General features: G+C 42.1%; 1 protein-coding gene across 2 annotated transcripts; it reads left to right on the top strand.

Annotated features, from left to right (window-relative positions):
• The first annotated feature begins 5,606 nt into the window (after positions 1-5,606).
• Positions 5,607-15,888, top strand: pmm1 (phosphomannomutase 1). 2 transcript variants are annotated; one of them, XM_086185494.1, is made up of 8 exons: positions 5,607-5,963; positions 7,626-7,743; positions 8,685-8,761; positions 9,147-9,238; positions 9,449-9,548; positions 10,938-11,013; positions 14,292-14,407; positions 15,304-15,888. In XM_086185494.1, exons 1-8 carry the CDS (start codon positions 5,880-5,882, stop codon positions 15,424-15,426), a joined length of 786 nt encoding a protein of 261 aa, XP_086041620.1. In that variant the 5' UTR covers positions 5,607-5,879; the 3' UTR covers positions 15,427-15,888. The 2 variants fall into 2 exon arrangements, with proteins under 2 accessions (XP_086041620.1, XP_086041621.1); XM_086185495.1 differs by having other exon boundaries at positions 14,322-14,407.
• Positions 15,889-17,247: the final 1,359 nt, after the last annotated feature.

Genomic DNA, 17,247 nt, shown 5'->3' on the forward strand with positions numbered 1-17,247 from the left:
AATCAGCTGACTAAACTGGAGGCCTGTCGAAAGGACATAAAAACATGGATGACCCATAATTTCCTTTTAATAAACTCTGACAAAACTGAAGTTATTGTGCTGGGCTTAAAACACTTTAGGAACACCTTAACAAATGAGATAGGATGACATCACCCTGGCCCCCAGCACGACCGTAAGGAACCTCTGAGTTCTCTTTGATCAGGATCTGTCCTTTAACTCCCACATTAAGCAAATTTCTAGGACTGCTTTCTTTCATTCACGTAACATCGCTAAGATCAGACACATCCTGTCTCAAAAAGATGCAGAAAAACTAGTCCATGCCTTTGTCACTTCCAAGCTGGATTACTGCACCTCCCTCCTATCAGGCTGCACCAATAAGTCCCTAAAGACTCTCCTGCTGGTCCAAAATGCTGCTGCCCGTGTGTTGACTAGAACTAACAGAAGAGACCATGTCTCTCATGTACTGGCTTCTCTGCATGGCTCCCTGTCAAATTTAGAATAGAATTCAAAATTCTCCTTCTAACATACAAAGTCCTCAACAGTCAGGCACCTTCATATGGGCGGCATGGATCAGGGGTAGAGTGGCCGTCGAGCAACCGAAGACTCGCTGGTTCTATCCTTGACCCCGGTGACCATGTCAAAGTGTCCTTGAGCAAGATACTGGACCCATAATTGCTCCTGATGAGTAGGTTGGTGCCTTGCATGGCAGCCTTCACCACCAGTGAGTGTGTGTGTGTGTGAATGGGTGAATGAGATGACACTGTAAAGCGCTTTGAGTGCCGCTAAGGTAAAAAAGCGCTATATAAATTCAAATATGGTAAATCCATGTACCATACCTGACAGAGCTCATAGTCCCTTATTACCCAGCTAGAACCCTTCGCTCCAAGGATGCAGGGTTACTGGTGGTTCTTAGAGTTTCTAAAAGTAGAATGGGAGCCAGAGCCTTCAGCTATCAGGCTCCCCTCCTGTGGAACCGTCTCCCAGTTTCGGTCCGGGATGCAGACACCCTCTCTACCTTTAAGAGCAGACTTTTTGATCAGACTTATAGTTGGGCTGCTTAGGCTGGCCCTTAGATATGCTGCTGTAGGCTAAGACTGCTGGGGGATCTCCCATGGTGCACTGGGCTTCTCTCTCCTCTCTTTCCTCTCTGTCCTCCTATATGCGTCATACATAAATCATACTGGTATGTGTTACTAACTCATCTTCTTCTCTGGAGCCTTCAGGCTCCCCTCATCCCAGATCGCGGGTGCTGCTGGAGGAGGCTACAGACCTGAAGAGGCTCAAGCTACCACCCGTAGCTCCACCTGCTCACGTCCCCGTCTGTCCATCAGTCTCTTCCCTTTCTCTCACTCTTTATCTCTGTCCCTCTCTTTCCTTCTGCATAAATGTCTTCCTCCATTATCTGTCTTTGTCTCTGCCCCGCTCTCCTGCTCTCTTTCCCCCTAACAGGTCAAAGCACCGTCCCCACTGATCCTGGATCTGCTCCACGTTCCTGCCTGTTAAAAGGAAGGTTTTCATCCCTGCTGTTGCAGGATGTGCTGCTGATGGAGAATTGTTGGGTGTAAATTCACTGAAGGAGTGAAGTGCTGGACCTGCTCTACCTGGAAAGAGTCATGAGAGAACTTTTGTTGTGATTTGGCACCAGACAGATAAAACTGACTTGACTTGACTCCAATCTTCAAAATGAACGCTGGGCTGAGAGGTGACGATGAGCTGTGGAAGTCCAAAGAAGGGAAGCAATCAGATGTTTGCCCTTCATCAATGCAAACAATCACCAATCAAGCAAATCCAATGGCAGATTTAACTGATTTGTTTTCTTGAATAAATCTTGCTTGTGTCAGCCTTCTCTTGGATTTTTTTTCTCCAGTTTTATGCTCTGACTAATAAGAAGTTTAAATATTATCAGTCATTTCCTTAATAAAACCTCACCAGGAACATAAAACGACTATGTACACATTTCAAGCCATTCTTCGCATGTCCGACCAAAGCTTCTGTCTTTCCATCATCCTCACACACTTTCCTGTTTGGTTACCACCTTGCAGGGTCATAAACACTCTGAATAAACACACATGTATGACGTCATAATTGCCCAGTTGGCTCGAGCCACAAAGCTATTTTGTCCCATTCCAATTTCATGTGAAAATGCAGTGTGTGTCAACACACTCCAGCCTATTATCAAGAAAAGGATGTGTTAAAAGGAACTAGACGCTTTGTTTTATTGTCTCTTCCTGGCTGTTTAATGGCACCTGAATACTGTCGATGCTGTTGTTCGTAGTTCAAATGCAACACAGCAGCACTTTCCATCATCAACACGAAGGTAGATAAGATCTTCAGCCTCAAGGCACTCAAACGGGTGGGTGGGGGACATTTTATTCAATTTACTTAAGTGAGTAAAGTTCAGGGATATTTTTTCATCATTTGTCCACCTGAGACAAATAAATAAATATACTCATATCACCTTCAAAGACCCTTCTCTCTTCTGTCTGCACGACAGAGCTGAAACCCTCAGAGACCTGCTGACTGCTAGTTAGCTTAGCACAATGATTGGCAGTGGAAGGGACATGTTAGCACACATCTGTCTTGCTGGTTTAGCTTCCAAAACTTGTGGATTATTAATCTTTGGTAGCGCAACCATTTTCCAAATTAGATTTTTCACTCCAAATATCCAATGAAATTTATCTTCAAATTATATTGCAAGTTTACAAGATATCACTTCTTTTCCACTTTACAGTTTCTGGAAGTGGGTCCTATGACCACATAAATGTCATTTGCATAATATTGTAATATAATGACATCATTGCTAAATAGATTTCACCACACAACCTTTTTCTAGAGGGCTTAAATTAAACTGTAATACTCACAGGCAACATAAACTTTCCAATGTCGGCAAGTATTTTATTTTTGTTTTGCAAACTGAGATAAATACATAAAAAGAAATCTGAAAACCTTTTTTGTTTTTGGTTTAAAGTATACTCATTGGTCACTCAAAGAAACTTGGAGGGAAAGTGGGTGTCTAACCTAAACCTGAACACTCAAATAACCATTTCAAGTTGTGGACCACCAGTTCAGTCCCCCCCCCCCAAAAAAAGATGAAGTTCCGTGTGTGATAATCCATGACTTCATGGTCTATTTAATCCTGGTTGGGTAAATTCAGCTAAACATTCCAGTCTCCATCCGCAGCAGGAAATCACTTCACTTTTAAGTGGGATTAGATGTCTTCTCCTTGGGAATGAATGAACTGAAGTCAAAGACAGAGGAGGAGAGACAGAGATTGTTGCGAGACGACCATATTGTTGGTGCTGGGATTGGTGAACAATAACAAATAAATAGAGGAAGGCCAGCCCCGAATAGAAGTTAAGGCTGTTAGAGTCCGTCAGGTGGGGTTGGAGACGACATGGAATCGAGGTCGAAGTCAGATAAGGGGGCAGGTTCATAATTTAAGAAGCTAATGATTAGTCTGTTTATGACTCCTCATAGGAGTTGATGGTATCAAGTGGCAGCGTATTAATAAAACAGGAAAATAAGTAACTGACTGACCTCGATGACACAAACAGTTTGGTTTTGGTGATAAGGAAACATCTTGAGCAAATGCGTCAAAGTATATTGGCGTTGTCCAGGACCACGCGCCTAAGAACCCAACATATGCAGGACATACGTCAGAAGTGGTCTTTATGTTGTTATATTGTTGCTTATTTCCAGCTGCTGGTCCGCGCAGTCATTTATGATCGCTGTGAAATGCAGGAAGATAAAACTTACATGTGATTTATGGTGCCAATATGAATCCTGTCAAGGGTTTTATGAATGGATTAATTTCATGATTTAAAGTTATTCAACACTGCGTTCCCCACTTTTTATGAAATACTGACCTCAACATTTTTTTGTTTGCACTGCAACAAAGACAAATGTGTTTTTGAGAAACTTCCATTTCTCATTTCCACAACCAGGACAATAGGACATTTGCCATTTTGTGTGTGTGTGTGTATGAGTGTGTGTGTGTGAGTGAGTGTGTGTGTGTATGTGTGTGTGTGTGTGCCCTCTTCTGGTAAACAATCCAATCAACACAAGTGGATTTCATGAGCAAGAATATGGAGTTGCCTGTGGAGTTCTGTCATTAACAATAGATTACTTTAGAGAGTTATCATACATGTGTTTATCGTTCATGAGCTTTAGTTCATGTACATCACCTGTAACCCCCTTCACATTGATCCACCAAAGCCCATTAAAAGTGTACTGGTTTTACAATCCCAACACTGAGCGTTGGTGTCTCTCTCCAACACTGCCCTCTAGTGGAGGTTGTGGCTCAGTGGAGATCTTGTAAAGCAGACATTTATTTCACAAGTGTCAACATCAATCCGTTTTCTACCGCTTATCCTGTTATGGGTCACGGGGGGGGGGGGGGGGGCTGAAGTTCATCCCACCAGCTTTCGAGCGAGAGCTGGGATTCACCCTGGACAGGTCACCAGTCCATCACAGGACCAACACATAGAGACAAACAACCATTCACACTCACAGTCACACCTACAGTCAATTTAGAGTATCAATCAGCCTCGTCCTCTCTTGATGTCTTTGGACTGTGGAGGAAGCTGGAGTACCAGAGAGAACCCACACAGGAACAGGGAGAACATGGAGACTCACACAGAAAGATCCTGTGCTGGAGCCGGGACTCAAACCCTGAACCTTCTTGCTGTGAGGCGACAGTGCTGACCACTGCACCACCGTGCCACCCAGGAGTCAACATATTATGACATTTTATTGCAATTAATAAGTCAAAAATATGGGCACTTATGTTACTGTTATGAAATACACTACAAAGTACAGTCTCTGGCTTACACTAAAGTTGCTGTTCTAAAACCCAGGTTTAGCAAATCCCTGACCACAGATCTCTACATCAGACACATCATTCAAGATGTCATCTGACAATATTCAGAAGAAGCCGTTGGACTCCAAACATTTCTATTCTGTTTAGATAGGAAGATAGGAAGGTGATCCTCATAGAGGCAAGAAATCATCTGTCCTTACAAGAACAGGAACATTTCCAAGACTGTCACTGCAACAACAACAACAACAACAACAACACACCTGCAGCCAGATAAACAGGTAAGTTTAGCTCCTAGGGCTGCGACTAACACTAACTCACACTAACAATGATTTCATTGCTGATTATTCTACTGATGAGTTTCTCGTGTGACATACAGAGTGTAGAGAACATCTGAAAAAAATGCTCATCCCAATTCTAATCTAATTTGATCCAATCTAATCTTGTCTCATGTTTACTGAACCAATCACGACTGAACTATCGTCGTCCATAGCAGCAGCAGCAGCAGCAGAATCGGACGTGTGACAACTGCGGAATAAGAACAGTAAAATCAGGATTCTGACCTTGAATACCTCTAACAGGTTAGAATATTGTACCTGAATCTGTACCGAATAAAAACAATGACGTCATATTTCCAATCATAATGCAGTTTGATCTCACACCTCCATCCATCACCTCCTCTTGTAGGTAAAAGGTCGTCTTGCTGTTGACTGACATGTTAATGAACAATCCCGCCCTTTTGTTTACGTCACGGCCGTACCTCGGCTATGATTGGCTGCTGGGTGAGTTACTGTGTTGTAACAGTAACCGGACTCGCTCTGCACGCTGTGATCCTGAAGTGTGAGCTGAACCCTGGATCCCGTACCATTTGGACCTGAAGGAAAGAACAAGACTGTCAGCTCCCATCTTAATATTTATTCATTTATTTATTTTGTTATTTATTTATTTTGTTATTTATTTATTTCGCTGAATGATGAATTATATATGAGTGCGTGTCTTCATGGGTATGTTCATACGACTGCTTGCTTGAGTGGACCTGAAACTCTTGAAATCGAGCCTGGAGATGGAGCAATTCAGCGGTTTCTCGTCGGACCGAAACATCCTCTGCCTGTTTGACGTGGACGGCACTCTGACTGCACCCAGAGAGGTGAGCTGAGCTCCAGCCAGCACACACACCGGTACTGGTTATTGATTGAGTGCTCACAGCTCTTCGCTCAGTTGAAAAAAAAGAATACAGTATCTCCAGATTTTTTTTTGGGGGGGGGGGGGGGGTGGGTATTGATAGCACAATGTGTTCTCGTGACCTCACGTGCCCCCTCATACTGTGTAACCAGTGTAACATCACCGTCCTGACTTCTTAAGTCAGTTGGACGTAATGTTCTCTTTGCATTCTCTGAGGAAAAGAAAAATAGTCATGATAATAATACGTTTAATTTTGAATCAAGTTTTTTTGTCACACAATTACACAAAAATTCCGTTTTTCCTCCTGTTCTTGACGTCTGTGTGTGTGTGTGTGTGTGTGTGTGTGCGCGCGCGCGCGTGGGGTGTGTGTGTGTGTGTGTGTGTGATCATCTGCAGCGCCCAGATATTACATAACACTTCAGTTAAAAAAATGTTCCAAATTGCATTATTGTCATGCTTACTGAGTACAGTTCTCTGGTTACGCTGTACAACACACAGATTTGCTTTTTAAAAATGGAGGCACCACCAGTGATTTACAAATGCTTGCCTCTTGAGGGAGGGGGCAACCCCTTTGAAGACAACTGTCCCCTTCACTAGTTCACTAGTTTGTAGCCTTTCTGTCAGCTGAAAGGTCACTCCCAGAATCTTGAAGGACAATATATTTCAAGAAGGTAACAAAGCACCGTTCGTGTACAGAACGGTTCATGTCTCATACTTCCACTTTTGAGGGTGACAAATATGCACACATTCAAAAAACATGTACAAGTGCAGGATGAGAAGTGGTCCACTACAGGAAAATAAAAGAAACAAGGTCCTCACACAGTTGGACGGACTCCGGACGGGCAACTTGTATTCTCTGTTGCACGGCAACGTTTCTTCTGCAAGATCTTCTTGCCTGAGAAAGATTAATAGAACGAAGGTTGTGCTCAACGTTCACTGGGGTCAAAAACTGAATGAAATCACTGCTATGTTGTTATTTCATCAGATACACTGAACTACCGCCTCTGCCTCCCATCCCAGTTTGCTCTCTCATCTTCTAAAGCCTGCAGGTCTGATTCAGGATCTTCACTTGTTGAGAAGTAGTGCTCCCACTCATCCTCTCTTCAATTATTCATCCATGATTAGAAGGAGCAGTCGCTCTTTTAGTCGTCGCCATTTGGTTTTGTTGATCAAAGCCAGGATAGAGTTTTTGAAGTGCTGTGTGTAATCACTGCGCCTGGTCAGAAAAGTAGTTCCAGGTTGTTATGTGTCACAGTTGTTATTTTTGTTTACAGTCAGCGTTAAACACAGCCCTTGTCCTACGAACGCAGGTAAACACTGTTTTAAATGATGTCATGACTTCTAAGAAGGATGTCTCCTGCGCCCCACTGCTAGCAATCATGACAGCTAAGCTAACAAAGCTAAGCTATGCTGTCTAGTGAGGGTCTGGCTCTCTGCTTGTCTGGCTCTAAAAATGAGGCAATACACCCAAAAAACTGCTTTTTCTTCTAAGATTGGTGAGTTGACGACGGTGATGTGTTGTTGTCAAACGCCGTGTCCTCAATTGGTGAAGTGCTGATTTTTGGCTCATCCGTCTGTTTAAGGGTGATAAACTGAACTAATGTACACTTTCCTTTGTAATCTGCAGAAAATAGACCCACAGCTGGATGAGTTCTTCCAAACGTTGCGAAGGAAAGTAAAGATCGGCATCGTGGGAGGGTCCGACTACTGCAAGATAGCGGAGCAGCTGGGGGAGGGGGACGATGGTGGGCCTCGACACACTCATTCACCCTACACGCTCTAGAACCTGCTTAATTAGACATCAGTCCACTGAGAGGACAATTCTGGATTTAGGCCAAGTTTGATTGAGGCCGCAGTTTGAGGAGGAACAGCATCCTCTTCAGAAACCTGCTATGGAAGAGGGAGAAGTATGTGTAACTGTAACTGTACAGTAACTCTGTAGCACAGTTTTCCTATGTCGGCCTCGTTATGTCACAACAGTAGCAGGAAGCCACGGTCGAAAAAGGGAACTTAGTAAACATAGAGTTGACATTATTGACCTGGGAGTCTCAAAGCTTCTCCTATGACACACCAGCCGTTCCTTTGCAGACTCCGAGTGTATCAATATTTGGCTGCAGCTGGAATGGAGCTATATTGTGGTGTCACTGCCACACCACTTGACGCAGAGAAGAATCTTTTGATGTGTTGCACTTCCCTGGTTTTGCCGTGCTGCTGGATTATGTGACAACCTGTCAAAAGAATTCTTCGTATTGCTGTTGTCCATACAAAATATTGTGCTTGAATTTGATGTGTATAAATTCCTCTTAATTAAACAGTTCCAACATTTTTTTTTTCTTTTTTCGGTTTCCTCCTGGTGCTGAAACTTCAAATCATAATCATGGCCGTAACACGATTCTGTTAACTGTATTTTTCACAACTACATTTCAAGTACGAGTTTAGATTTGATTAAAAAAAGCTTTGAGAATTTGGAATCTGGTTTTGCTGCCTTGAAAGTGGTTTAAGAAACATGCTATGAAGAAGAGTGACCACCTAGTAACCAACGCGTCGCTGGTTTGATCCTCACTTCCCCGGGTGACCACGTCCAAGTGTCCTTGAGCAAGATACTGAACCCCTAATTGCTCCTGATTTAATGGCATCTTAGTGTCGTGTACATTTATCCACATCCCACCTGTCTCCTCCTTCGCAGTCATTCACAAGTTTGACTACGTGTTCGCTGAGAACGGGACCGTGCAGTACAAAGATGGAAAACTCCTCTCCAAACACGTAAGTAAACACACACGTAGACGCATTTATCATGTTATGTCGCGATGGATGTTATCTGTCTCACGGCACCGCGTGCCAGTGCTAACAATGCACATCCTTGCCTTGATGATCTGATTAAAAAAAAAGTCACTCTTCAGTTTGTTCCGCGTGTTTTAGCACATATAGTGTTTGTCAAATGTGAGGAAAATAAAGGGAACTGGAAAAAATGAAGCAGAAACATTTATGTCAGACTTTAGTAGGCAAGTAATTTTGTACAAACGTAGTTGTTGTTTTAAAAGATGGATTATTAAAGAGAATCTATGGCGCGAACGTGTTGTTTTAAGTCCTGTAAATTGTCCATACAACTATCACATTTTTTTTCTCTCTCTACTTTTCACATTGGCAGGCCATTCAGAACCAGATTGGTGAGGAGCTGCTGCAGGACCTGATCAACTTCTGCCTCAGTTACATGGGGCTCATCAAGCTGCCAAAGAAAAGGTGACAACCAGTCACAGGAGCAGTTACTTAAACATTCAGGTGGACTCAAACACTTCCAATGACTGCGCTGCGTTCCTGGGATGCAGGAGACTCTTTATTCATCAGCACTGACATGTTACTGCAGGGTGTTTGGATCTTTGTGTGATTAAACCAGGTTCTAATGGGTGTCTGCTGTTAAAGCATGGAACAAGTAACCATCTCTGCCTGCAGGGGAACCTTCATTGAGTTCAGGAACGGAATGCTCAACATTTCCCCCATCGGTCGGAGCTGCACCCTGGAGGAGCGCATCGAATTCTCTGAAATCGACAAGGTGAATCAGACTTTATCAAGCTCAGCTATGAGTATGCTACTTTTCATACAAACGCAATAAAACACAGACTCAATTAAACCCTAACACATTGCATGCAACTTTTTAAAACCAGGGCAAACCTGCTGAAAGGCTGACTGACCCACGTTCCACATCAGGAATAAATAAATAAATAATACTGCAAATTGTTAGAAAAAGTTCCAGTAACAAATCAGTGTGATGGTGGTTAATAGGTTCATCTTTTGCTCATGTCTGTTTTTCAAACCCAACATAGACTTTGCAGTTGAATTCATGGCCAAGATGACAAAAAGTCACAAAAGTAACAGCTTCCTCTACTGGAGCTGCTGTTTTTAATCTTTGAAGCAGTCAGATTCACAAATACCTGTGTTGACTGCAGGGTCATTTTATCTGGTAGTGATAATTAAAAATATAATCCGGATATTTGCATGTTTTAGCTGTTTTGTTTTGGGTTTTTTTTGGCTTGTGGGCGAGGAGCTTGAAGACACGGTAAAGAAAAAGACCCACAAAACACTACCTGCAAAAAGGAAACACCAGAGGAAAGGAAAATGAAATGAACAGATGATGAATAAATTAAATTACTGAATGAGAGAGCAAAGACTGTACACAAGAGACTCTTCAAAGTAAGAGATGGATAAGAATCACAGAATTAATAAAAGTTAAAATAGAAATAATGAAATGAAAAACAGGAAAACTTGCGAAAAAGGAAAAACAGAATAAAATTGTAAAATTTGAATGAAACAGGCAGAATGTCAAATCTTAGCGGTTGCCTGTATTTAATTCTCTTCTAGAGTGACTTCAACCAGGCGTCTGCAATGTTTAACGAAGAGGCCGCGTTCAATCCGTGAAGTCAGGTGGTCAAAGAATGACGTAGTCGATAGATTACAAAGAAAACTGTTATTGACAAGAGATAACAACACACCATGTTTGCATCTCCTGGATTTTTGCACCAAAGATAGCATCATGGTGTGTGTGTGTGTGTGTGTGTGTGTGTGTGTGTGTGGGTGTAGGTAAAATATTAAGTTCAAGCTGATTCTGCTGTTGTGTAAATGTCAAGTCAGTCTGTTTCCGTTGCTAAAGCTTTACGCAGCAGCTGAACAAACTAAGAGTGGTGTCGGAGCGACTCTCTGTCTCTCTGGGTTTCATGAAATGTGTTTAGTTAAGCCGAGAGAGGTCCAGCAATGTTTGAGCTTTCAGGACGGATGAACAGGCCGTCCACTGATGCTTCTCACGAGCAGGCAGAGGTTAACCTTTCGGCTCCTGGCTAACATTTAGCTGCAGCCTCTGCCAGAAAGTAATATGATCATGTTGTCATCGTCTGTCGTTGTTGTGTCATTATAACTTGAGTCTGATTGACTGTCATTTGGTCCACAGAGAGAGAAGATCAGGGAGAAATTTGTCGCTGCCCTCAAAGAGGAATTTGCTGGGAAGGGACTACGGTTCACTCGAGGTGAGAGTCCAAATATGAGGGTCAAATGAGGCTGGGTCTTCTAGCATTGCAAGGAAGAAAGGTGATGTTTCACTGTGGCCTACATTATTTCAGCATCAGCACTGTAGCTGAGTTTCGTATCTGTTAAGTTTCCACCGTGTAATAAAGTCAAAAAAACCTCTAAGTAGAGCCCAACTGACACCAGTTTGACTGATAATATTCAGAGATTAGCCTCTCCAAGCTATTTCAGAATGTATGTTGTCCAATATGAAAGCTTTGTCCTGGACCAACTACTCGCTTGCCCTGGACGCGTGTCCCCCCCCCCCCCCCCCCATCGCTCTCCTTCCCCCTCTCAACCCCAACCGGTTGAGGCAGATGGCCCCCCGCTCTGAGCCTGGTTCCACCTGAGGCTTCTTCCTGTTAAAAGGGAGTTTTTTCTCGCCAAAATCACCGAGTGCTTGCTCGTGTAGGAATGTTGGGTCTCTTTCATTTGAACTAAAGAGTAAAGTTCTCGACCTGCTCTTTGTGTAAAGTGCCTTGAGGTGGCTTTTGTTGTGATTCAGCGCCATTTAAATAAAGATTGATTAATTTGAAAATAGCTTTTTCCAGGCCTGAAAAACGTACTGATTTGATCAAAGGTGCTGGTTCCTGTTTACTTTTTATGTGTGACCAGAGACTCTATGGTCATTAAAGTTTTCTTCAAAGGCATTTTAAAGTCATGGAGACTGATAGTAAAAATGAGTGGGTACCCTGTAACTTAAAATTATTAAATTCCCAGGAAAATACAGATTTTCAGTGCACTGATATCCATCATTTGGACCATAAAGCAGCTGCAAGAGGCTTTTAAACACTACATTTGAGTGCAAAAAGAAATTGATTTGGGGATTTTTTTCCCCCCTAAATATAAGTAAAGTTTGACTAAAATTTAGAAGAGGTTCAGCTCTCGTTATTACAACAATACGTGCAGCGCCTTCGCTGCTCGGGGGTCGAGCCCTCTCCATTACACACCTCTGACGCATCTGTTTCTCCAGCATCTGAATTTATATTTCAGCAGATGTACTGATACCGGAATATCGGCATGTGTCCCAGGAAAAAACTGCCTGGAAGAAGTTGTTAAGTGTTGGCAGGAACTCTCAGGAACGCATGTGAACGCGAATGGTGGACCAGTAACAGCATCTTTGTTTACGTTGATTAATGTGTGTCTGTCAGTTTGAAGACGAGCCTGTTTTACTTCATGTCAGTTGAAAAATAACCTCTGATATGGAGGTGGAGGTCCTTGTAATGAACATTGGAATTCTCAGTTATCTATCACACACACACACACAGACACACACACACACACACACGTGTATACACACTCTTGCAACACAGGGTGAATGTTTGGCAAGTGAAGTGTGAGCGTCTGCTGAAACAAACAAAAAAGACCGACGAGCTTGCTTTTTCGATCCCCAGCGTGGCTGAGGGATGAGGCCCGTCGCATTTTTTTATGTCTGCTCATTGAGGCCACAGTGCTCTGTTATCATTTGTACTATTTATGCTCTCAGAAGTGTGGCTTTTCCAGATACTAGATTCTGTTCACACAAATACTCTTAAGGTTGCAGAGGTGCAACGTGTCATTTTATCTGTTGTTATCTGTTTGAGATTTATCTATTATATATATATATATATATATATATATATATATATATATATATATATTTATAATAGATAAATTTATCTATTATAAATATATATATATATATATATATTTATAATAGATAAATCTCAAACAGATAACAACAGATAAAATGACACGTTGCACCTCTGCAACCTTAAGAGGTATATATATATATATATATATATATATGTATATATATATATATATATATAATATACAAATGAGAAGTATATTAAAAATATGCCTTGTACTTACTGAAGTAACAAAATATATGGAATACATATAAATACAATATCTGTAAATACAAGTGTCTTCTTTATGTACCTCAGAGATGAACCAGAATGCTCTCTTTCCTATTGTATCAGTGTCATTCATGTAAGGACGTTTGCAGGATTCAGGAAGTAGGAGCAGATCATGATACAAAGAGGGCTCACACACACACACACACACACACACACACACACACACACACACACACACACACACACACACACACACACACACACTAAAAATTCTATCTCCACCCAGAGGCTCTATTTGTCTTCAGCCTGGGTTGAAAACAACAAGCTTGGGGGGATGGGCTGCAGCAATAGGAGGTGTTTATAGCCGAAGGTGGAAGGTGTTGGGGAGGGAGGCGTGTGGAGGGTGTGTGAGGGAAGCTGCCCTCTGATTGGCTGGATGCCCCTCAGCTGGTGCCTTTGTCACAGTCTCTTTAAATCCTTTAGCTGAGAGACAACAAAGGGAAAGAATGAGAAAAGTAGGGGGGGGGGGTGAAGCACTGCAGAGAACTCTTGCTGAAGGTCAAAAGGTCAGATCAGTATTTATGTATATAAAAAAAAGCATTATAATTAAATATTGCAAAACCCAAATGTTATCTCAAGGCTGTTTGAATGCAGAGCATGTTTGGCATGTCATTGGGTTTGTTTGGGGGACAGGTCCATTTGCTGAGTGCAGTGTGTGTCTCTGCCAAGAAGCTGTGTGAACAAAAGACATCTGTCCCCTCTGAATAGAAAGCTCAACACGGTCATCGGTCACAGCCTCCGCTGAGAGTGTAAATAACAGTTGTTTCACCATACTGGGCACAGCAATGGGGGTGCTGAGGGTGAAGACAGGTGGAGGGGCTGGGTAAACATTATTCCAGCAGCATGGAGGGACGACTGAAAGCATTGACACCCTTGATAAATCTTTCTTCAATTATTATGGAATTATGTCTTCAAGTTTAAAAAAGTCAACTTCATGAATTCAACGAAGCAGAAAATCTGTCAGGACATTATATTTTCCCTTTTTAACAATATCAGATAGCTAGAAAACACACACGCTAGGCTCCATTGGCAGTCCACTGGAAGAGAGTGTCTGTGTCACTCTCCACTTAGCTGGGGGAGTGTGTGTGTGTGTGTGTGTGTGTGTGTGTCAACACCTGAGCTTCATTTTTGGTTGTTGCTGTTTTTTTTTTAAGTAATTGCTCTGCTTAGTTCGCCAACTCGTTGTTAGCTGCTTGCTGTTTACCCAAAACAATGGAGCGAAAAAAGGAGAAAAAAGGCTGAGCAGAGTTGAAAACTGCGGAGTCACGTGATGATGCAGGTGATTCTGAGGGACTGTTGTCACCACATTCCACAATATCTTTCTTCTATTCTTGTCTTAGGTGGTCTTATCAGCTTTGACATTTTTCCAGAGGGCTGGGACAAGAGGCTGTGCCTGGAGCTGCTGGAGAGGGAGGGCCTTGATGCCATCTACTTTTTTGGCAATGAGACTTCAGCTGTAAGTTGTCATTTTTGCTGTTAGAGAAACGTCCACTGACGTGGGGAAAGAAATCGTTTCCCCCTTTTGATATGTCTACGCAAAAGTCACCCAAACAGTGTAAGTTGTGATTGCTGAACGCCCCGTTAAAACTAAGTGAATCTATGAAGGTTTTCCTTCAGACTTTTGGAACCTGGGTGCAAGGATTTGCTCCCATGCCGGTTATGTAATTCAGTTGTCCCAGGATTAAGACGATAATAAAAAGAATTGCGGCGGGTCTCGTAATTAGTTGTCGAACAGTTACGATTCTTGTTCTTTACCGACAAACATCTTTGGGTCCACTACAGAAAACTGCAGATGAGCATTTAATATCACTGAAATTCACCCATTGCGTATCCTGCGTATTGTTGATGTGCACTTCATGCTCTTTGTACATCTTGAGGACATTTATTAGATATATTACATATATTATTACGTACGTGTCAGATATCTTTCAACAGTCCCGTTCTAGAGCTGAATATGCACCAAACATGAAATCTTGGCAGAACGTATCCACATGGATATTATATTTGCATCATATGGGAATATGATAATCTTGGAATATTCAGGCTTAAATATCTGCAGAATCTTGGGGGTTTTGCGCCGTGAACTCGCCCCATTTTCACTCAGCAACATGGTCCAGTTTTTGATTCGATAATTGCAACAAGGAGATTCAGATATGCTTTCATTGTGGCACAGTTAAAACTCTCGGTTCGCTTTGTGAGCGTCACAAATGATGCAGATGTGCAAACATGGTGGTCGGGGATAGGCTCTTTGTTACATGAACTGTTCAGTCAGCTGTCAGCGATCCTGAGGCTAAAATGGATGTGTGCATCCACGTACTGGTTTGTTTCTCACTGTCTGGATTCTCTCTGCAGGGAGGAAATGACTATGAAATATTCAACGACCCACGGACCATCGGCTTCACCGTCTACTCTCCAGCGGACACCGCCAGACTCTGCCGGGAGCTTTTCTTTGATGCTCCCCCTCACCTGTCCTGATCTCCTGGACTGCAGCTGCATCCCATCCCTGCCCGCAACCGCTTTCTTTAACGCTTTGAACTCCACCTGTGGCTCCCTGCTGGTACCCAGTAACTCGGCCCAGGTTGTAAAAGCTGTTATCAGTATCCTTATTGTGAATAGACGTTTAAAAAAAGGTGTTTTGATTAATTTTGTACAACAGTTGTGTCAACTTTTATAAAAAGGGGCAGTCAGTGAGGAAGTGTTACATGTTGATGTTCAAGTGTTTTACTACTGTGCGGGCGTGCGTGTATATGTGCGTGTGTGTGTGTGTGTGTGTGTGTGTGTGTGTGTGTGTGTGTGTGTGTGTGTGTGTGTGTGTGTGTGTGTGTGTGTGTGTGTGACTGCGCATGGCTCCTCACAGGAAAGCAACCATGAAGCTTAGAGAGATTGAATAGCCGCGGTACAGAATGATGTAGCTACTCCTGTTTTGCACTAACATCACCATGATTTTACACTGGTAGTTGGTCAAGTCTGTGACTGTGAGCACCACAGATTCCAACAGGTGAGGAAACCTTTGCTGAGTTTATAATGAAAATGACAAACGAATGAAGCTTAAATGAAAATGTGAGGAAAGACACAGTGAGCATTCCAGGTATGCGAATATCTGTGCAGCACAGAAGTGAACTGCAGTCACCTGAGGCAAACGAAATTCCCTGATTTTATGAATCAACAAGGCGAGTGTTTTTTTAATCAGCCCTGTTTTCCTGAATGAACGAGATAAGTATCCACGAACAGGAAAAATCTGCAGTTTTTCCTCAATTAATGATATCCGTCTTTCCTGTTATTCTAAATTAATTTTTTAAAAAAAGAAATCTGTTTTTGCCAAACAGATGCTATTTCATGAAAAAATCAATTCTGCCGTCTTTCCTGAATTGATGAGAGGATGTTTTTAATTAAAATTGAAATAGTCCTGTTTTTCTTTCTTGATTTTTTTTTTCTAAATGAGGTGAGCGTTCTTGAAAACATGAACTCCGTCTTGTTCTGACATGAAGATAGAATTTTGCAGTAAAGAAAATATCTAGGCCCTGTTTTTCTATATTTTTTTTTTATGAAACTATTGATTCAGAAAAGCTGAATTTTATTCTCAGGTGAATACAGTACCCTTCAACAGTGAACCTGCGCTGATGTGATTGGTTGATTGGACTCTGATCCCTGAATGTCTGTTTGAAACTCACAAAGCTGCTGTAAATAATTGGATTCTGTTGGTGTTGTTTTAAATAACATGAATAGTGCATTGACGTGAGGATTTATCCGGTTAATATTTAACATTGAACATTACTGACACAAGAAATGCATCTCAACCAGTGAATTAAGCTACCGTGTCTGAGTCGCTCTCCGAACTCTCAGTATCACAACTTTTCATGTCCTGCTGTTTTAAATTGGCCTCATGTGTTGATGCCTACTGCTTTTTACTCTTTTAACAGCTGCTTTAAGATTTTTTAGTAACTGAAAAGTTGGGAAAACTTACACCTTCCCATGTGCCATAACCAGTCTATATTTTAACCAAGTGTACTGTTACCAAAATATGAGGTACTTGCACTTTACCTGCTGCACTCTGTTGCCCAACACTCCATCAGTCTTAAAGACTTCAAGGATCTTTAGGATGAACACCAAAAGGTATCACTGACGCCAACTTTAAGATTTGTCCAGCTTTCAGTCTGAATAAAAGTGTATTTTGTGTCAGTTAATTGTAATAAATCTTTTTTTGATACGCCACTAAGCTCAGTTGTCAGGTGTCTTCGAATGAGTGAAGCGACTCGTGCGGGAGCCTCTTAACTAACTCACTCAGCTCCGTCGCAT

The sequence above is a fragment of the Aulostomus chinensis genome, chromosome 18 (genome assembly GCF_037954235.1).
Source record: "Aulostomus chinensis isolate RoL2024-O1b breed Wild chromosome 18, RoL_Achi_v1.0, whole genome shotgun sequence".
Lineage (NCBI taxonomy): Eukaryota > Metazoa > Chordata > Actinopteri > Syngnathiformes > Aulostomidae > Aulostomus > Aulostomus chinensis.